At 43.4% G+C, this 23,170-nt stretch overlaps 1 protein-coding gene across 9 annotated transcripts in view; it reads right to left on the bottom strand.

The window, feature by feature from the left end:
* celf4 (CUGBP Elav-like family member 4) overlaps window positions 1–23,170 on the bottom strand; it is a 920,473-nt gene that overhangs the window by 74,271 nt on the left and 823,032 nt on the right. For all 9 annotated transcript variants that reach the window (XR_010003933.1, XM_062974278.1, XM_062974282.1 and 6 more), the window contains exons 7-8: window positions 7,426–7,573; window positions 5,624–5,773 (exon numbers count right to left, since the gene is read on the bottom strand). Coding sequence is in view for 8 of the 9 variants with exons in the window: in XM_062974278.1 (XP_062830348.1) it covers window positions 5,624–5,773; window positions 7,426–7,573 (298 nt within the window). In the remaining variant the exon portion in view is untranslated. The remainder of the gene's footprint in view (window positions 1–5,623; window positions 5,774–7,425; window positions 7,574–23,170) is intronic.

The following is a 23,170-nucleotide window of genomic DNA, read 5'->3' as shown; positions in this document are numbered from 1 at the left end:
TTCTGTTCTGCTGTCTGCTGAGAAGTCAAGTCCTGTGTTTGTCTGCAACTCTGTTTGTCTTGATTATTACTGCTTACAGTAAAACTTGTATATAGTTTTACCAAAGTCTCTGGATGTCACTTTGTTCTGCGTTCCACTGACTCCAACTACTGCTGCACTGCAAATTACCCTGACAGGAAGGAGAAGCCAAAGGGAGAGAAAAGGAGCCCAAGTGGCAACAGACAAGAAGGAGGGGATTTATCAACACACGATTGGTTGATAAAGACTTAAAATAGTGTATAACTACTATAATAATGCATAAAATTAAAATAAATATAGCGTCCCTACTTCGCGGATTTTCACTTATTGCGGGTGGTCCTGGAACCTAACCCCAGCGATAAGTGAGGGAACACTGTACATTGGATTTCAAAATTCTGGATAAGGGATACTCAGCCTCTATTATTGTCTTTTCCATTGAGTCTCGTGATATGTCCAGAGTATGTCAGCCTCAATTTGGTCATCATTGCTTCTAAGAAGAGTTGGGCTGGATTTGCTCTATGACCCATCATTTGTCTTTTTAGCAGTCATGTTATCTACAGAATGCTTCTCCAGCACCATGTTTCAAATGGACAGATGGCTATATATTATATTACCTCTCACTCTTGCTTTTTCTGTATCCTAACCTCACAATCTCTGAGAATTCTTGAGAGGGAGAGTTATGTTCAGTCCATTGAAACAAAGACAAGCTGTGAACTTTCCAGATATGAAGAATGGCCATAATGTGGAGGATGGAGGAGTTTATTTTCTCCTGCTCCAGAAGGTGAGACCTAATCCAATAGGTCCTAATGACTAGGAGACTTAGAGGAGACATGATAGCCATGTATGAATATGTAAGGGGAAAACATAGGGAGGAGGGAGCCAGCTTGTTTTCTGCTGCCCTGGAGACTAGGTTGCGGAACAACGGCTTCAAACTTCAGGAAAGGAGATTCCACCTGAACATCAGGAAGAACGTCCTCACTGTGAGAGTTGTTCAACAGTGGAACTCTCTGCCCCAGAGTGTGGTGGGGGCTCTTTCTTTGAAGGCTTTTAAGCAGAGACTGGATGGCCATCTGTCGGGGGTGCTTTGAATGCAATTTCCTGCTTCTTGGAAGGGGGTTGGACTGGATGGCCCATGAGGTCTCTTCCAACTCTACTATTCTATGATACTATGATTCTAGGGAGGAAATTTCACGGTATGATGCATTTGAATAGGCTGCCTCAAAAGGTGATGGATTCTCTTTCACTGCAGATTTTGCAAACTGGTATTGAGATATTGACAAGCTAGAACAGGTCCAGAGAAAGGTGACCAAAATGTTTAAAGGTCTGAAAGCCATGCAGCTCTATGAGAAGCAGCTTGGGGATTTGGGCATATTTATCCTGGAGAAGAGAAGGTTAAGAGGGGACATCAGAGCCATGTTTAGATATCTGTCACATCTCAGGCTTTTGCATTAATTAAACCCAAACTGATGCATAGTAACTGAGATCCTGCCCATACAAATGAAAGACACAGCTAAACTGATCCAGCAGATGCCGAAAGTAACTTCTCTTGTCAGTTGGTGGCCACCTCTCTCTTAATTTCTTTGTTTCATATCTCAGCGGGGGGAAGTGTCTCTATCAGATGCAGTCACCGCTCTTTCGCAAGGCAATCCCAACCAATCTGATACAACACAACGTAACGGCGGTGGCTGTTCACCTTCCATAAACCCGGAGACATAAAACAAGCCAATGACCTCCTCAACAACCATAAATATAAATTTAACAAAGGCAGCGCTTATTCATTAGGCAGGAGTCAAGAAACGACTCCCAAGTCCTTCAAAAGAAAGTGGATCGGTTAATGTCACTTTCCTCAAGTCTCTGCCCACTGCCACAAAAAGAAAAAGAAAAGGGGGGAAGATGAGAAGAGGAAAAGCCCAAAGTCAGGAGGACAATGAGGGCTTTGTCTGAAAATGAACCTTGGCAAACCCAGCTGGGATGATAGAGCTATCAAGTGACATCAAGGGTGTTGCGCATGACTTAAAGGGACAGGCGGCGAGATTGCTGGGGACCAGCTGCCTCACAGGGCGGCTTTCCATTAGAAGTGCCACTATCATTATAGAGTTTGCATTGGTCAGTGATGAAAAAGGAAAGCCCCTGAGGCCTGAAGGAGATGTTATAAGATGCATGGGCCATCGTTGAAAGAATAAGACTTGGATTTTCTCTTGCTCTCTCTCCTTCTCTCTCCTTCCTTCCTTCCTTCCTTCCTTCCTTCCTTCCTTCCTTCCTTCCTTCCTTCCTTCCTTCCTTCCTTCCTTCCATCCATCACCAAGCATGCAAAATTGAACTGACACCCTCAATAAACAGGGCTTCTCTCTGCCTAATTAGCACATCTCATTCCTTCTGGAGGAATTCCTTACGCAGACGGGATTTCAGAATATAGCCCAAAGGTTCATTATCAAATGATAGGGTGTGTATGTGTGCAAACAGCCATCTCTGCAGAAAGGGCATGGATGGAGGCTTATGGAAAACCCTGGAGCCCCTCTTATTTTGTGAAGATAAAACTTAATACTGTTTAGTACAGTGTGCCCAGGGTATCTGCTCAGGTTTGGTTCTAGGATCTCCGATGGATACTAGATGTTCATTGCGCATGGCATACGTTCAGTGTCTCAGTGTCAAAATTCACTACACAGGCCACATAAATCTATGACATACAACTCTGTCACAAATGCTACCTGACTCTATGGACAAGGTTCTGTTTTGTGGAGTAAAAATTCCCAAAGCTTTATAGGTAGCATTATGTTCTGGATTCCCTTTCTCCAGGAATTACGCCTGCCATAGATGTGGGCGTAACATCAGGAGAGAATACTTCTGGAACATGGCCATACAGCCCGGAAAACATACAACAACCCTGTGATCCCAGCCATGAAAGCCTTCAACAACACATACTGTTTGTGTTATACAACCCTTGCATGGCAATGATACACAACTAGAAGCATAACCGATCACTTGTAGGTCAAGCTCCATGTCTACAACCTTGAAGTGGATATGGAGGTTCTGCCTTAAAAATACATCATGCTATAGGGGAAATTATGCATATCTAAATTGGTGTAGTGAGTTTAGAATTAGTCTTATGACTTTGGATACCAGGGTTTGATTCCCTACTCAGCCATGGAAATCTACTCTTAGTTTTAGAAGTCACTCTGATAGGTTCACCTTAGGATTACCATAAGTTGGAATTGACTTGAAGGCACATAACAACAGATCAATACTTGGATGGGAATATTAGGTATTATAGGGTAGAGATACTCAAAGTCTGGTTCTCCAACTGTTTTGGACCTCAAATCCCAGAAACTCGGGCCAAAGTTGCCTGGTACTTTTGGGAACAGAAGTGCAAAACATCAGGAGAACAAAAGTTTGAGAACCATTTTCATAGACTGTATCTCAGAGGAAGGCAACAGCAAACTGCATCTAAGTCTTTCTCGTCTCCAAAACTTCTATGAAATGCATGGGGTCATCACAAGTTGACAGGCAACTTGGAGGCATATAGACACACACACATGATAGGAACACGAATCTGGACACTTTCTTCGAAGTTCTTGACACTCTCACCCCATCTGCTCTGGCCATATGCAAGTGTTATCAGTAGCAGCAGGGATGGCAGTTGGAGCTGAAAAGCCGTCTCTGCAAGGTCAGGATGGAAATAAATAAATAAGCGAGCAAGTGGGAGGGCTCGCTTCACCTTCTGCTTAAATCCAATTTAAATCACTCTCCCCAAGCCTAATCTATATCCATAATTATATCATTTGGTACAACAAGCCTGCGAGAGGTCCTATGAAATTTATGTAGATTAAAATTCATGGGTGCCATACTACGGATTCCGTATTATGAAGATTGATTAGGACAGCTGATGCAGTGATTAAAGAAGTGTGCGTTTACTGTTGTAATTAATTAGGCATTCAGACACAACAATAACTGCAATAACGGGAAGAAAGCGCTGAGCTGGCAGAAAATGGCAGCCTGGGCCTTGGCTTTTTTTAGGTCGCTCTCATTTGATTTCATAAAGAGAATGGCCCAAACCCTGTATTATGTTTGCATGAGGCAAATCTACACTCACATATCTACACCGTGATTGCATCACGGCATAATATTTCGGCTGAATGCCAACATAGTGCATTCAAGTGCATATCTCTGAGTATGTTTGCTTATTATGTTGTCGTGTATTGCAATGTGGGAGACACAGGGATGTATTTTTGCAATCCCAGTGAATCCCATGGTACATTGAAGGCCCTGACATTGACTAATTCATGCAAAATGGTTACAGCTATGGAATTCTGCTAATGCTCACTATGACCGTAATACAATAGCCAGAAAATTATAACGGCCGGCATCAAAGGAACATGAAAGATTACAATAAATTCTGTGGGAAGATCCAAAGGTGTATGAACTACTCCATCCTCTTTCACTTTTAGGACAGTAAGAGCTTTCAGGTTTATAGTAAAGTGCTCAGAATTGTTTCCTAAAGTCAGCTTCCAATTGCTAAGAAGCTTTGCATCTTGCAGAATACTAATATAGCACATTGGATCTAGCCAAACATTGCAGGATGACCACACTATGGCACACACTGTACATTGTATAATGTGTATTGTCATTGTGTGTACAGTAAAGTGTTCAGAATTATTTGCTAAAGTCAGCTTCTGATTGTCCCATTCTATGCATTCATTGTATGCATTCAGGGCTGGGCTGTGGCACAGGCTGGTAAGCAGCTGCTGCAATAAATCACTCTGACCATGAGGTCATGAGTTCGAGGCCAGCTTGTGGCGGGGTGAGCACCCGTCAATAAAAAATAAAAAATATAGCCCCTGCTCGTTGCTGACTGAGCAACTCGAAAGATAGTTGCATCTATCAAGTAGGAAATAAGGTACCACTTATAAAAGTGGGGAGGCAAGTTTAACTAATTTACAACGTTGGAATGAGGAAGTGCCGTCAGAGTGGATGATGAAGCAGCTGCTCCCCCCTGTGGCCAGAATCGAACATCCCCTCAGGAGAAGGTTAAATTGCCTCTGCGTCTGTCTGTCTCTGTTTCGGTTCGATGTGTTTATGGGCATTGAATGTTTGCCCTATATGTATATAATGTGATCCACCCTGAGTCCCCTTTGGGGTGAGAAGGGCGGAATATAAATCCTGTAAATAAATAAATTGTCCCATTGTATGCATTCAGGTTACAGCCAGAGAAAACTGAAGGCTGATCTCCTACATCAAGGAGACAGAATGTAACTTTACACCTATGGGTTTATGTGACAATAGTGCAACACTGCCTTGCTCGTAAATTGTGACATTATGCAACTAAATGTCCAACTGAACATGAAATGCATGACTGTGACATATACTCTGCATATGTAATAGCACTGCTTGTGCAAGTCAATCTTATACCGAATGCATTGTAAATGTCTGCCACTTCTGTAGATGAACTTACGCAAACTTTACGTCACTAAGAAGATGCCAGTCCAAATGTAGGCAGGTCTGTCCTTAAAAATGCCACCTAGTTTCCAAATAAATGTTTCTGTCAGGAAAAGAGAAGTTTTGCCTGTTCAGATGTCGATGAGCCACTCTTCCACCTACTTGGTCTTACCTGGGTAAGGATGGATGCCATTGGCAAAGACAGCTTCTGCGGCGGGTTGCCCATTAGCCTGTGGCGGTAGGCCAGTGAAACCGTTCACCCCAATGGGAGAGGGGATGCTAGGCACGGCTGGTGCGGTGATGCCTGGAGGCGTGCTGCCACCTAGAGGAGGGGAGGGGGAAAGACAGAGGAATACTGAAAGTTGTACCACTTTGTGGGTTGTATTGCCTGGTGAGTTTCTTATGGTCGTCCCATAGCCCTGCCTAGTTGGGACCATTTCATGTCAACCTGACATTTCTGATGGTTGCTAACTCCAATAGTGGATGCTTTGGCCTGCTCCTAAGGCACACACATATATATCCCATATTTAAACAGAGCATGCAAAAAATAAATGGACTTAACCTGAATAATTAAGCACATGCATGGTTCAAGCTATGTATAGGTTAAAGAATGTCAGTTGATAAAAACCAGGAAATTGGTTCAGTGTGCCATCTTTGAGAGTTACATTCACATCAATTATCAATCTGTCAAAACAAATGAACAAACAAATAAACAAACAACTGGGCTTGGGTGAAAGAAATATCCCCCTAAAAGTCAATATCACCCTATGTATATGAGTGTGTACACATGTTGCTGGCCATTTCTTCCTGTTGCTGGTGTTTGGGTCTTCATCCAGATCTTTTGCAGACTTTTCTTACTAACTTTTTCCTTTGGAAATGCTTAAATAACAGTTATTTGGGCATTTGCCTGCTTAGCAGTAGGGATTTTGGTTAGATGGCCCTCGAGGTCCCTTTAGAGCTTAAGATTCTGTACCTTTTGTACCTTTTCATGGTTATGTAAAAGAAGAAATGTCAGCAGGTGCTGTATGCCACTTGGTTGTGTGACAAACAACACCTGCTTGAATTCTACACTGCCATTAAAAGTACAAGTGTCCTCCCTGGTTTTAGTCTGGCAATCTTATATATACAAAATAAGAAGTGTGAAGTTGGATCATTTTCTGCCAAATGAAGGTTTCCATAGGCCTCAAATAAGACCCTCTCAAACACTCCCCAAACATTGCAAAATGGCCAGTTGCATCCATCTCCCCCAATCCTAGGCTGTTATTGGGCATTTTGGAACCCGGGTTTCCAAATTTGAAAGGGATATGAGGAATTAGCGTATAGACTTGCTAGTTCTGACTATCAGGTTCAGCATCTCACACCTGCCTGACATAACTGGTCATTGGATATCACATTCAGGGAAGGAAGACACATGGAGATCTCACTTCCATAGATTTTCTTGGTTTCTACCTCAGTTTCCTTGGACATCGCTAGAGTACATCAGACACATACAAATGTATGTGGGTCCCATTCTGAATGTGCCTTTCTAAATGGGGATGATAAGCAAATATGAGAGTCGAATGACTGTATCTAGGGTTGGTGAGAAAGAGAGAGGACAATCCAATTCCTAACCATCAACCAGCTTAGATCAGACATGCAGAAGACTTTCGACTGCCCATGTTTGGAAAGAGAGATGGTGCTTTCAATGATGTAATGGGGCATCCTTTTCTGAATTGTAAAGGAGTTATCCATGGTGCTGAACACTACTTCCAAAATAGATTCAGCACCTTGGTCAGCCCCTTGCAAGTGTTCACTGTCTCAGAGTCACCAGCTATCATTAATGCAGCCAGTTGGCCTTGGAACCAAGGTGCCCATCCTGAGATATGTCAAACCTTGTGAGCCAAGAAAGCTGTGGGTGACACTAAATCATTCAATGGGACCCAAAGGACTCTATGTATTACATTGGTGTCCATGGTAGGGTCAGGGGCTGCTTACCAGAGGTGGGCGTCATGGGTGTGGCGGCCAGGCCGTTCATGTTGAGAGCTGCCATCTGCTGCATCTGAGCGGCTGCGAAAGCGGCCATGGGGTTTAGGTATCCTCCTTGAGCCACGGATGCCATGATGGCTGCCTGTTGCTGCATCAGCTGGAACAAAGAGAGCAGGGAAAAAGTATCGCGCATTCACAGGCAGGGTTGCCCCATGCCCTCCAGCATCACACAGAGGAAAGCCAGGACATGTGCGGCCATACGGCAGCAAATCTGAGTCAAGAGAGCAAGAGCCATGGATTAGTAAGAGAAGACAAGCTAGGAGAGGCTGCAGCAGTTTGGTTTTCCTGGGCTGACTGGGAAGGGAAAGATTCTGTCCCCTTCTCTCCCCAAGACTTGAGATAACAACAACAACAACAAGCAGAGGCATAACACTATTGCTCAGATGATTCATTGGAACTTGTGCCACAAATACCATCTGCCTGCGACAAAGATCTGGTGGGATCATAAGTGACAGAGAATGAGCATGTCAAGCTATTCTGGGACTTCCGAATTCAGACAGACAGGGTTTTGGAGCACAAGACTCCTGACCTCACGATCGTGTTAAAAAACAAAGTATGGATTGTCGATGTTGCAATCCCAGGTGACAGCAGGATTGAAGAAAAACAACTGGAAAAGCTGACACGATATGAGGATTTAAAGATCGAACTGCAAAGACTGTGGCACAAGCCAGTCAAGGTGGTCCCAGTGGTGATGGGCACACTGGGTGCAGTGCCTCAAGACCTTGGCCTGCACTTAAACACAATCGGTGCTGACAAAATCCCCACCTGCCAGCTGCAGAAGGCCACCTGACTGGGATATGCAGGCATTATTCGCCGATACATCACACAGCCTTAGACACTTGGGAAGTGTCCGATGTGTGATCCAATACAACAGCCAGAAGAGTGTCTGCTGTGGACTCATCTTGTTGTGTTTCTAATTATAATAATAATAATAATAATAATAATAATAATAATAATAATAATAATAACAACAGTAGCAATAACATTAATAATTTAGTTAACAGAATGCAAGATTCTTCATTGAAAGGCAATTAGAATGCTAGGAATTTGGGCAAATTGTCAAGACCTCAAAGGTCTTTCTATAATTGCCTATAAAAAGGCTTACATGCCATTTGCTTCTGGGATCATCTCCTTGTAACTTAGACCTTTCCTCCTTTCCTAAGATCTTGGGGGCAATTACTATTTCATTATTCCCTGATTACCCCTCCAGAGTTTCTGCCAGATGGCCTTTATGTCTGCACAACAAAAAGTATCACAACAGTGGGTTGTTGTGAGTTTTCCAGGCTGTATGGCCATTTTCCAGAAGCATTCTCTCCTGACTTTTTGCCCACATCTATGGCAGGCATCCTCAGAGGTTGAAGTTAAGGACCCCTGAGGAGGCCTGCCATAGATGTGGGTGAAACGTCAGGAGAGAATGCTTCTGGAACATGGCCATACAGCCCGAGAGACTCACAGCAACCCAGTAATTCCAGCCATGAAAGCCTTCAACAACAGTATCACAACAACCACATATCAACATTTGGTCTTCAATGACATTTTATTTATTTATTTATTTATTTATCTCCAATGACATGACTGTTGTATTTCGGAATCGGTTTGCAACAAGTTGAGGACAAAGAGAAAAACTGGGAAGGGAGTAACTGCAAAAAATAAAATAAAAATAAAAATCCCAGATTCTCCTTTTCTTCCCAAATAGGTTTTTGGACCTGTGTCCCTCTATGAGAACTTCCAGTTACATTGGACTGGACACTTTTCGAATCAGAATAGCAGACCCCTGGTCTTATCCAACAGTTCTTCCTGTCACTCTTTATATTCTTGGTCCTCCATTTTTATAATATGGGAATCCCCTAATTTTTTGTGTGGACAATAACTACACTGGTAGTTTTATATTTGGGAGAAGAACAAATTCCTATGACTTTTATCTGTTTTATTCCTTGTGATGTTGCCCCCTAGTGGTGATGTCTGGAATTTACATAATCTGGAAGTGCAGGCTTTGATGGTAAGGATCAAAACTTTTGGTAACAGCTTCCTGGATAAAGAGATCTAGAGATCTAGAAAGTCTGGTATGGGCAAACTTGAGCCCTCCAGGTGTTTTGGACTTCAACTCCCACAATTCCTAACAGCCGACAGGCTGTTAGGAATTGTGGGAGTTGAAGTCCAAAACACCTGGAGGGCCCAAGTTTGCCCATACCTGTTTTATATATATATATATTGTGTTGTCATGGCCGGAATCACTGGGTTACTGTGAGTTTTTCAGGCTGTATGGCCATGTTCCAGAAGCATTCCCTCCTGATGTTTCACCTCTGAGGATGCCTGCCATAGATGTAGGTGAAATGCTTTTGGAAGATGGCCATACAGTCCGGAAAACTCACAGCAACTCAGCCATAACTTTTTTTGGCTGCATCCAGATGGTGGAATGATCCAAAAGAAGCGATTTACAGCAGTAAAGCCCAGTTTCTTCCAAGTGGACTATTCAGATAGTATTTTTTTAATGGGTTTTAAATTATGCATTTTTTTTCATTTCAGGAGCGACTTGAGAAACTGCAAGTCGCTTCTGGTGTGAGAGAATTGGTCATCTGCAAGGAAGTTGCCCAGGGGACATTGCCCGGATGTTTTAATGTTTTACCATCCTTGTGGGAGGCTTCTCGTATGTCCCCGCATGGAGCTGGAGCTGACAGAGGGAGCTCATCCGCACTATCCCCGGGTTGGATTCGAACCTGGCAGCCTTCAGGTCAGCAACCCAAACTTCAAGTCACAAGGCTTTAACCCACTATGGCACTGGGGGCTCCATAATTATACATTATTTTTATAGATATTTGTTTTATATGATCTTTTAACTGATGTTATTGCTTTTGAAACATGTGTCCAATTTCTTGTTGTATTTTAATCTGTTATCATTTCCCTCCTTGATCCATAGGGGAAAGTGGGTAAGAAATTGTCACTGTTACCTGTGATACTATATCAACTTTTCTTCATATTTAGCTCATTTGGATCACTTCATTAGTTCCCAAGTCTCCCTATGTATTAAGGTACCAGCTTTATATGGATGTTGTGAACCAGGGGCTGGGCTGTGGCACATTTGGCTAGTAACCAGCTGCAATAAATTGCTACTGACTGAGAGGTCATGAGTTCGAAGCCCGGGTCGGATTAATCCCCCAACCATTAAATAGCCCAGCTTGCTGTTTACCTAAGCAGCCCGAAAGACAGTTGCATCTGTCAACTAGGAAATTTAGGTACGCTTTATGCAGGAGGCTAATTTAACTAATTTACAATACCATAAAACTGCCAGCGGTATGGGGAAAGGAATGAGGAAGTACAGCACTCGGTGTCACCAGTGGACGGTGAAGCAACAGCTCCCCCTGTGGCCGGAATCAAGCATATCCTCATGAAGCTGGAAATGTTAAATTGGCTCTTTGTGTGTCTACACTGTATGTTGTTTGTCTGATGGCATTGAATGTTTGCCATATATATGCTCATTTTGGGGTGAGAAAGAAGGGCAGAATATAAATACTGTAAATAAATAAATAAATAAACCTACTTAATTTGATTTTCCACAGACAAAATTCCATACATGTACAGAATGGAACTTATTATTCGCTATTAGTATGAGCACATTATGGGTTTAGGGATTTCTCCTACAGTCAGCACACAGTTCACTTCACTCTCTCATTCTGTATTTGTACAAACACATCTGTGTAAAGGAAATGCTCTCCATAGGAAAGTAAAGAGGCAATAGTATCAAATGATGTGTTTTGACCCAGTTTTGATGGTCTGGGAAGTTTAGAAGCAGTTTTTAAAGTATGGCTGCAATATTTAATAAATTAAATGGTTCTATTTACTGTCTATAACACATTAGTCAGAATTCTGTTGCTGTCTTGTGCAATGTGTAAGATTCCCTGCAGAAATGGTTGGACTTTTTTTTGTTCAATAAAGGATATCTGTATTCAGTTCAAGATTGCAGAAGTGGAGTCCTGTATGAAATGCAGAGATGCACATGGATGTGCATTGAGTATTAATTACATTGCACACAGTTATACATTGTGCATTGCACATGGTTGTGCCCATGCAGGTATTATCTATGGTTGTGAATTGTACAATATACACTAATGTAAAGTGTCCATTGATAGTGCAACATAACAATTCATTAATGCACAAGTCCTAAACAACTTGGTGAGTAAAAGATATCTTCTCCTGTCTTCCTGATGTCAGCATTCAGTCACTATATCAGTGACAAATGAGAGGTGGTAATTTGAATTCTATTTTAATTTTATTCCTCTTCTCCAAGACTGTGGACTGAAGTGCCGTGATATCGCCTCTGTTCAATGGCCATGTTGTTACTCTGTGAAGCTGTGTTGTAGAGTTGATCTATTAATTTGTTGTGATTTTTATATTGTTGTATTTTATATTGTGTATTTTATACCACAGTATTTTATTGTATGTTGTTGGGCTTGGTCCCCATGTGAGCCACCCCAAGTCCCCTCGGGGAGATGGTGCGGGATAAAAAAAATAAAGCTATTATTATTATTATTATTATTATTATTATTATTATTATTATTATTATTATTGTATGACACAGCAAACAAGATAGATATGCTGGATTTCGTTTCACAAAATCACAAGTCGAACACTTCCGAAGTGTCTAGGACTGTGTGATGTATTTTCGGATTATTATTATTATTATTATGATTACACACACATACACATTGTCAGTCCTAGACTAGTGGAATGGGGAATGTTTTCAAGGTCTATCTTCAGTCTTTGAAGAATCTCTCCAAAGTGTTGAACCTAATGTGAACTGAGGATCCAATAGCGTGGACATCTCCTTCAGATTTGAACCAAGAGTAGATTCATTACTCCTTTGACATCTTCTCCAAATTGCATGAGCAAAGTGAAGTCTTAGAAGAGGCATTCCATCCTCAGCAGATGTGGAGGACAACAGGAGATGCTTCTTTTAAGGCAATTATGGTCAAAGCTTATGATGCATCACCCAAAAGTTAAAAGAAATTAGCTTCCTGTCCATTAGAAAGACTCCCCCCCCCCTCAAAGAGTTCAGGTGGAACCAAGGATTCCACTTGAACATGACGAAAAACTTCCTGACAGTAAGAGCTGTTTAGCAGTGGAATCCACTGCTGCCTGGGAGTCCAGTGGACTCTTCTTCTCTGAAAGGCTGTAAACAGAGGCTGCTTTGCTATGCCCTACTGGGTCTTGCTTAACTCAGGTTAAAGACATTGCAGTGATTATCACCTTGGAAATACCAAAGAGAAGTTGCAAAGTGTTTTAGCCTGGTCAGGGTCTGAGTGCTCATAGAATGAGGAAGGGTATACTGAGCTGGAGACTGGGAGGCCAGAGGATGGAAGTGGCTTGGAAGGAGTTGTTATGGATTCTCATGGCAGTTCCCAGGCAACTGGAGAAAGCAATATCAGTTCTCATGAGAATCTGACAGAGTTGCAATCTGAAAGGGATGTGGGAGACAAATGTCTTTCCATATCAAGTCGCCTTGAACTTCAGAGGCAAAATGTTAAACAAAGACAGTCTAAATTTTCCCAGTGGCTTAGAGATAAGGAAAAGAAAAGCAGGTGTGCATGAAGTGATGTCATGGGAGGGACTGAGGCCTTTTAAGTGGCTTCTTCTGCTACAATCATTTTTGAGAGCAATGTTGAATTTAAGGAGAAAACGTGTTCTTAGGTTTTGTTACATGTATATCCAAGTTTTCAAATTTGTTCCTGTTCCTTTTCTGCAATTTGAATCCATTACCAGGAAACATTTTTCCATATCATTGTCCTTCCAGACTTTGACGTCAGAATTCCCCAACCAGCAAAAAAATCCAAAACAAAGCAAAACAAACAAATCAGATGATGACCATGATGATTAGAATTACTACCTTTATCTTATACTATCATACATTTCTTCCAAAACCAGAATCCATGTCATTTACCGTTTACAACAAGCACTCTCTAGTAAATAAATACCTCAGTTGTATTGTTAGTGCTAACTAGAGGAAAGTTCATTGTATTACTGGGATTTATCTATGTGTTAACTTTAACCTTCAGCAGTTGATTCTATGAGTCTTTTATAGTTTGGATCAAGGCCACAGTTAGAATATACAACAGGCCATCCATAAAATAGAATTAAACTATTAGTAACAACTTATAATGAAAAATTAAAACTATTCTGAACCATCTTAAAAACTATACAATCAGCTGTTTCTTTACAACTATTAATTTACTCAAAAGTAACCTTTTTCTAGTTCACACTCTCCATGAATCTACATTTGAGTGGAGGCACTGCAACCTCAGGCCCAGATTCATGAAAGACTGGGTGAATTTTCAACTATATTTGTTTTCAGTCTGCAGAATTCTTATTATTTGTATGCTTGTTTGTTTATTTGATTGACTGACTGATATCCTGCCTTTCTCCCTGTGCCAGATTTAAGGCAGATATAGGTGATCCTGCCTTTCTCCCTATGCCCGATCGAAGGCATATATTGACAAACCTGGAAGCAGAGGGAAAGACTTTAAACCCCTTCCATTTTGCTATTTGAGGCCTAAATCCTATTGCCCATCTCAAATAGTAATTAAATTGGTTGAATTCAGCTAAGTGTTGATTCACTCCTCAACATCCAGCCTTCCTTTAGACTTTTAGAGAGATATGCATGTGCAAGTCACACTATTATTCACTATTGCATGATGGACCTATTCTGTTGACAGTGACAAAAGCAGAGTTTGCACATAAAGCAGTGTTGTACATTGTGGTTGCAATATGGTACTTTGTAGCTCCACATTGTGGTTGCATGTTGCTGAGTGAATAAGGTATCTTGTGCACAATGTCTCTGAGTAATTGACATATTTCCAAATGTTGCAATTCCACTCAGGGACTGAGTTGTTCATTCTAATATTTATTCTCTTAAATATTTGTTGGGTCACAGCCAGCAAATGATTAAAATGAGTTCGAAGCCTGGGTCGGATTAAGTGCCCTACCATTAAATAGCCCCAGCTTGTTGTGGGGCTGGGCTGTGGCACAGCTGGTTAGTAGCCAGCTGCAATAAATCACTACTGACCGAGAGGTCATGAGTTCGAAGCCCGGGTCAGATTAAGTGCCCGACCATTAAATAGTCCTGCTCGTTGTTTACCTAAGCAACCCGAAAGACAGTTGCGTCTGTCAAGTAGAAAATTTAGGGACAGCTTATGCTAATTTAAATAATTTACGTCACCATAAAAATGTCCAGCAGCGTTTGTGCCAGAGAATGAGGAAGTATTCCAACAAGGACTCGGTATCACAGTGGATGATGAAGCAGCAGCTCCCTCTGTGGCCGGAAACAAGCATGACTACCTCATGAAGTCAGAAAACTGGAAAATGTGTCTCTGTCTGTGTATGTCGTATGTCTAATGGCATTAGATGTTTGCCATGTTTTTGTACATTGTGATCCGCCCGGAGTCCCCATTGGGGTGAGAAAGAAGGGCGGAATATAAATACTGTAAAAAATAAATAAATAAATAAATAAATAAATTGTGTGACTCTCCCTGGGATTAACCAATAGGATTCCAGTATGAATTCTCATTAATTTGGGTGGGATGATATACTTTGAGACAAATGGATCTCCCTCCCAGAAACGGTGTGTTCTGGTGCTTTATCATCACCATCCATGAATTCAGCTATTCCCAAACATTGTACTGTTTGCTGTATTATGCTCTGAATATTTTGACCTCTGCCTTTCTGGAACAATGCAGTATATTGCTACCCTGCATACATATTTTGCTTAAATGTTTAATATTGAGCGATAGGATATTTAAAAGCTGATGCCTTTTGATATTTATTATTTGACAGCCTTTGATTGCATTTGACTGTCAACAGTATTTGACAGCCAGCAGCTTATGAGATTTGCTTTTTGACACCTGACAAAATGCAAATGGGGAGGAGATGCCAATAAGGATGAAGCACTCTGATTCTGGATGCCGGTGATGGAACTCCCATCATCATCATTATCATCATCACCATCCTGGCCATCCTCATGCGGCCAGTTCTAATATTACGGTATGGACCACACTGCTACCCCCGGATAGGTTATCCTATTCAGTTCTTAAGAAAGAGAGGAATAAAATTAAATAAATGGGAGGTCAGGCAGCACTCTCATCTCAGGGCGGGGAGATGCAAGGATGTGACCCAATGCTTATTTTAATGGCCTCGTGTCAAATGAAGACACGCTCCAGAGGCTTTACAGGAGAGAGCCGTGACCCTTGCAGCAACCCGCTTACTTCCCATAAATCTTCCTCCCGATGCGTTCTCGGGACTGGCTCCCTCATTTATAATTCTCCTCTGGCTTCCGGGGTGAGATAGGTCTTCCTGCCCCAAGCTGTTCCAGACACACAGATGGGATAACACCAGATTTAACTTGCTTTTGCCCAAACCCTCTCTGACACTGAACTCAGGATGAAGACGCTTGATGGAGGAGGAACAGAGCCTGGGGAAAAAAAGTTTCCTATTTTCAATGGCAACTTCCAGAATCCCCTTGCTCTGGCTGGCTGCAAAGTGCTGGGAGTCGTAGCCAAAAAACAACTTTTGTGTGTTGTGTGTAGGAAAGGAAAACAAACCAATATGAATGCAATTGTCGTATGGAATTCGTTGTCTCAAAGTGTTGTGGAGGAATTATTTTGAGCTGAAAATAAGTTTCTGACCGACACTGACTATCACTTTGAGGCCCCTTCTACACTGCCGCATACAATCCAGATTATATGTCAGTGTAGACTCAGATAATAATAATAATGTTGATGGGCTATATCTGCCTAGAAGATCAGGTGGCAGTCAAAGAAGAAGAACATGCCCTGGCAGAATATGTAAAGCAAAGTGAAGAATCTGCTTTAATTGAAGTCAAAAATCAAAAACTCCTCAAAACACAGCAGACAAAGAATCAGTACAAGAAAACCACACTACAAACTAGAGCTGACAGCTGGCACAACAAAACATTGCATGGAAAGTTCCTTGACAAAATTGAAGGAAAAGCTGATAAGGAGAAGACCTGGCTGTGGCTCACGAATGGGACCCTGAAGAAGGAGACAGAAGGCCTGATCCTTGCAGCCCAGGAGCAAGCCATCAGAACAAAGGCAATCAAGGCCAAGATCGAAAAATCAGCTGATGACCCAAAATGCAGACTGTGCAAGGAAGCTGATGAAACCATTGATCATATCCTCAGCTGCTGTAAGAAAATCACACAGACAGACTACAAACAGAGGCACAACTATGTGGCCCAAATGATTCATTGGAACTTATGCCTCAAGTACCATCTGCCAGTAGTAAAAAACTGGTGGGATCGAAAAACCTGCAAAGGTTGTGGAAAATGAACACGTAAAGATACTGTGGGACTTTTGAATCCAGACTGACAGAGTTCTGGAACACAACACACCAGACATCACAGTTGTGGAAAAGAAAAAGGTTTGGATCATTGATGTCGCCATCCCAGGTGACAGTCACATTGACGAAAAACAACAGGGAAAACTCAGCCGCTATCAGGACTTCAAGATTGAACTTCAAAGACTCTGGCAGAAACCAGTGCAGGTGGTCCCGGTGGTGATCAGCACATTGGGTGCCGTGCCAAAAGATCTCAGCCGGCATTTGGAAACAATAGACATTGACAAAATTACGATCTGTCAACTGCAAAAGGCCACCCTGCTGGGATCTGCGCGCATCATCCGAAAATACATCACACAGTCCTAGACACTTGGGAAGTGTTTGACTTGTGATTTTGTGATATGAAATCCAGCATATCTATCTGGTTTGCTGTGACATAATAAAATAATAATAATAATAATAATAATAATAATAATAATAATAATAACAACTTTATTTCTAACCCTCCCTCTCTCCCCAAAGGGACTCAGTTCTGGGTAGCTGTGAGTTTTCCGGGCTGTTTGGCCATATTCCAGAAGCATTCTCTCCTGACGTTTCACCCACACCTATGGCAGGCATCTTCAAAGGTTGTGAGGTCTGTTGTAAACTAGGCCAGTGGGGTTTATATATCTAACAGGAGTCAGATCTGTTAGTGGTTACATTTTGTTTCATATATTAAGAATCTTCTTATTGTTTTGTTTCTGCAGGGGAATACTGTGTCTTTCGTAGAGCCCCCGGTGGCGCAGCATGTTAAAGCACTGAGCTGCTGAACTTGCAGACTAAAAAGTCACAGGATCGAATCCAGGGAGCGGAATGAGCCCCCGCTGTTAGCCCCAGCTTCTGCCAACCTAGCAGTTTGAAAACATGTAAATGTGAGTAGATCAATAGGTACTGCTTCTGTGGGAAGATAACGGCGCTTCATGCAGTCATGCCGGCCACATGACTTTGGAGGTGTCTATGGACAACGCCGGCTCTTCGGCTTAGAAATGGAGATGAGCACCAATCCCCAGAGTTGGACACAACCGGACATTAAATCAGGGGAAAACCTTTACCTCTGTATATGTTTTTGTTTGTTTGTATGCTTGTAGATTTGTTTTCCCAAATGAAAAATAATGTTAAAACAAAAAGTAATCTGAAGGTCCCTCTCTTGGCCCCAAACTGATATATATCAGCTGAAATCCCCTCTTATAGACACAAAAGAAGCCCATGAATCTCCTCTCAGTGTATGTTCAGCCACTGAAAATGGCATGAAAATGGAGTATTTCCCTCCTCCTTCCTTCCTTCTCCTCATCTGCCTTTTTTTTTCTCTTAGTGTACTTTACAAAATCACCTGCTCAGTGTCTAATCCATAGAATAAATGTGGCGGATGGCAGATAAGCCAATGGGTGTGCTCTTTAAAGAGCGTTAAAGTGGGGCTGCAGGGAGACGGAGAGGAGAGAGTCACCATTGTGCCGCAATAGAAAAGGGCCCCTAATCACTCCATCAGTAATTACAAAGAAGAGTAAATCGCTAATTAAAATGTGAAAGTGTCTTGTGCGGCGTGCAGTAAGAAAGGGTAATTAACAATCAAACGGGAATGCTGCACCTTGACACCCCGATGATGCGCGCGGCGATACAGGAAGGCGCACCAAGGTCTGGTTGGCAGCTTAGCACTTCCCATTCAAACTCAACTAAGGACATCTTTTTTTTAAAACGTGGTAGCAGTGAGAAAGGATGGGTTCAGAAGAGGGGAAAGAGCACCGTATCCATTGCCTGGCAACAGCAGCCAACAAAAAGTTGCAGGAAAGAAAACTCTAAAGCTTGGACTGGAAGCAGTCTCTTGGACAGGAATCTTGCACCTGTTGCACAGAAGACATGATTTCAATGCATTGTGATGGAGTAAAGAATTCGTTATGGGATTTAGTCCAGGTTTTAAGGAATGTTAATGTTGGGAATCACCCTGGACTACTCAAGTCTAAATGTAGTCAGATAGATGATAGAGTTAGATTGAGGGAATCCTTTCCCTGTTTCCAAAGCATGCCTAGATAGGCTTTACTGTGTTTCACTCTATCCTGTTTATGTCACATTCCATACCTCACAACCTCTGAGGATGCCTGCCATAGATGTGGGCGAAACGTCAGGAGAGAATACTTCTGGAACATGGCCACACAGCCCGAAAGACATACAACAACCCTGTGATCCCGGCCATGAAAGCCTTCGACAACTCACATCCCTTACTTTGAAGTTAGTAGAAATGTGAATCTTTAGGGACACTAACATTGGTCAGAATGTCTTTTATGGCCCCAATAAACTGGACCATGAGGTTGGAACCATTTTGATTCACACTTCTCCCTTTGTTCTTCTAGCTAACAAGAAGCATCTCGCCATCTCTCCTGGCAAGATGTAACTATTTAGATGTTTGTTATTTTTCCTTTCTTATTTTTCCTTAGAAACCAGTCTAGAGTAGACTAGACAGCTCCCAAGCCTTTCTATCTACAATGGAGTTCTTTTTACCTGAATAAATACTTTTTGAACTTTTACTGAGACTCTGCAGTCCATTGCAATCCTAAATAGACAAAGGCTTCTCTTTGCTCGCCCCGTGTAAGTAACTGTTGCATTTGAAAGCTTTTGCTTTTGCTACTCTGCTGCATTTTGGTGGAATCTCCCCCAGAGAGGGTTAAATTGAGTCTAACCGCTCAGAGATTACCACAACAGTTAATGGCCTCCCACTTGTCTTTTTGCTGCTCCAGAGAACAGAAGACAGAGCAGAGCAGGACAAGAGATTCCATTTAAATGTTAGGAAGGCCTTCCTGATGGTCAGAGATGTTCAGCAGTGGAATACAGTGCAATGGAGTCTCCTTCTCTGCAGGTTTTAAACAGGGGATGGACGTCCATCTCTTGGGCGCCATTGGATTGTATATCCCTACATGGCAGAATGGACATGGACTGGATGGCCATCACATCAAATTGTTCCCTGAAATATATCCTTCATCATTATTATTAAGTACTAGGTTCTGCAAAATGTTCTCAATTTCCTATCTTCATCCCCATAGTATCCTATAGGCCATAGCTCACATTTTGGGTGTTCATGGACAGCTTCTGAGGCAATAGAAGGATGGACACTTGTCATACTGGGAGCAGAAAGAAATGCCTGGTGACCTCTACCAGTAATAGGTTACAACCTTGGAGAGCTGCTTTACAGTTTTCCAAAACCTGATGCATTCCCAACACTGTCAACATAGGAGTCATCAGCTACTATTGATGCCTCATTGATGTTGTCATTGTCATGGTTGTTGTGTGCCTTCAACTCATTGCTTGCCCAAAGTCACCAAGTGAGTTTCCATGGCGAAGTAGGGATTTGAGCTTTGATGTTCGAAAGTCACTAGAGGCTCCCAGTTAACCAAACTGGGAGCCTCTGTTTCCTATCTATCCATCCATCTATCACATCAAATTGTTCCCTGCAATATATCCTTCATCATCATCATTAATTACTAGGTTCTGCTAAATGTTCTCAATGTCCTGTCTTCACCCCCATAGTATCCTATAGGCCATAGCTCACATTTTGGGTGTTCATGGACAGCTTCTGGGGCAATAGAAGGACGGACACTTGTCATACTGGGAGGAGAAAGCAATGCCTGGTGACCTCTGCCAATAAGAGGTGCAATCTATCCATTCTTCTTCTTCTAAAGTTATCAGCAGAACAACTACCTCTGCCATAACATACTTTTTTGTCAGGAGTTTTATATGATATCCTGATTCATGCAGTTACCTCTTCCTCCTTTTTCCCTTTGATCTGCCCCCCTGTAGATGGTCAACAATGAGCATTGCTAATTTGCCATGGCAAATGCCTTAACCATCTTAAGATTCAAATACACAAAGGCAGCATGTGGTATAAGTCTCCCTGGGGCTGCCTGAAGGAGCAGAGACCTTTCAGGGCTGTTCCACTTCAAAATGGGCAGGAGAGAGGACATTCGTGAGTTCCGTGGTTCCATTGCTCCCAGCCAGGGCCGGTTGTTACTAGGCGGCCGCGGACGCGGACGCCTCGGGCGCTGGCTGCTAGGGGCGCCATTCGGGCCTGACTTCCTGGTCGCGGCCGGCGATCGCCCGGGCGGTCGCCGGCCGCGACCAGGAAGTCAGGCCCGAATGGCCTAGGTGTGCTGTGCGCGTGCGCACAGCACACCTAGGCCATTTTGCCCTTAGTAACAAACTAAGGGCAAAAATGGCTTCTCTGGCTGTGCGCATGCGCACAGCCAGAGAAGCCATTTTTGCCCTTAGTTTGTTACTAAGGGCAAAATGGCCTAGGTGTGCTGTGCGCACGCGCACAGCACACCTAGGCCATTCGGGCCTGACTTCCTGGTCGCGGCCGGCGACCGCCCGGGCGATCGCCGGCCGCGACCAGGAAGTCAGGCCCGAATGGGCTATCTGCGCTGTGCCCGTGCGCACAGCGCAGATAGCCCATTCGGGCCTGACTTCCTGGTCGCGGCCGGCGATCGCCCGGGCGGTCGCCGGCCGCGACCAGGAAGTCAGGCCCGAATGGCCTAGGTGTGCTGTGCGCGTGCGCACAGCACACCTAGGCCATTTTGCCCTTAGTAACAAACTAAGGGCAAAAATGGCTTCTCTGGCTGTGCGCATGCGCACAGCCAGAGAAGCCATTTTTGCCCTTAGTTTGTTACTAAGGGCAAAATGGCCTAGGTGTGCTGTGCGCACGCGCACAGCACACCTAGGCCATTCGGGCCTGACTTCCTGGTCGCGGCCGGCGACCGCCCGGGCGATCGCCGGCCGCGACCAGGAAGTCAGGCCCGAATGGGCTATCTGCGCTGTGCCCGTGCGCACAGCGCAGATAGCCCATTCGGGCCTGACTTCCTGGTCGCGGCCGGCGATCGCCCGGGCGGTCGCCGGCCGCGACCAGGAAGTCAGGCCCGAATGGCCTAGGTGTGCTGTGCGCGTGCGCACAGCACACCTAGGCCATTTTGCCCTTAGTAACAAACTAAGGGCAAAAATGGCTTCTCTGGCTGTGCGCATGCGCACAGCCAGATAAGCCATTTTTGCCCTTAGTTTGTTACTAAGGGCAAAATGGCCACGCTGGGCGGGGGCGGGGCCAACTGTGGCCCCGCCCCCCTCACTAATCGCCCTGGCCCCGCCTCCCACGCAGCGTGGGAGGCGGGGCCAGGGCACGCTGGGCGGGGCCAGGGCGCGGGTGGCGGGGGCGCTTTTCAGCACCCCCGCTTCCCATTAAAAAATATCTCCGGCCGGCCCTGCTCCCAGCCATCAAACTGAGTTTAGTCGTACATGTAGACTTTCTCCCTGTTTGCACTAAAAACTCTAAAATGTACGCTTCCCCTCTACATGCTGAAAGAGCCATAGAGCCTTCTGAATATTCAGATTGTGATACCTTCAGAATATCCTGAAGGCAAGAAGAAGACATCAAAACCTCACTATGATCAGGAAAAGGTACTTTTGTAGATGAGAACACTTTTCACAGCATGAAAGGTTACAGTGCAAGACCTAAATCCAACTGCTAGTCCAATGTATATACGGGCAACTGTGGCTTATAGGCTGGCATTAACCTTTTATGGGAAACTGGAGGGCTGAACCCCAAACTGCACCACTCCCTGCCTAATTTGTTTTGCTTGCTCTCAAGTGCCCTTTAGGGAATGTGGGAACATTTTCATCATCTTTTTGGGTCTTACTGAGACATTTTAGGCCAGGGAAAGGCATTTTTTGAAACAAGGAAGTGAGCAGAAGTTACTTATAGTTTCAAAAAAGCTCTCTTCTGGGCTTAGATTTGTTGGAAAAATGTCATCTTGTGCTGCTTAAGTCTCTATGGTTAGATAGGAAGCCTAGAAAACAGTTAGGGACACCTTCCCCAGTTCCATGCATGCTTTGATTAGGCTTTACTATTGTTTCCTCCCTCATGTCCTGTTTAGGTCAACCCCACCCTTTGATGCTTTAGAAATGTGATCTCTCCTAGGGCTTTGACGTAACTTCACCCAATTTGGCCTTTGGAATGTTTATGGCCCTAGAGAAGAAGCGACCCATGAGGCTTGGTCGCCATTCCATCTTCTTACTTTGTTCCAGAGAGGACACATTTTGTTCCCTCCACTAGCCAAGATGTAGCTATTTATACCTTTGTTATTTTGATCTGTCTATGTGTATTAGAACAGGATAGATTAGTTAGTTAGCTCCAAACCTTTTCTATTCATCAATAAATTTCTTTTTACCTCAATAAATGCTTTTAAACTTTAAAGCTAACTTTGCGTTCCTTTGTCTTCCTGAAGACACAGAGGCCTTCCAAACTCACACCACATAAGTCTCACTGCTGCATTTTACTCTG

The sequence above is a fragment of the Anolis carolinensis genome, chromosome 2, assembly GCF_035594765.1.
Source record: "Anolis carolinensis isolate JA03-04 chromosome 2, rAnoCar3.1.pri, whole genome shotgun sequence".
Classification (NCBI taxonomy): Eukaryota; Metazoa; Chordata; class Lepidosauria; order Squamata; family Dactyloidae; genus Anolis; species Anolis carolinensis.
Note: the sequence above shows the minus strand (reverse complement) of the source record. Positions and strands in the feature narration are given on the sequence as shown.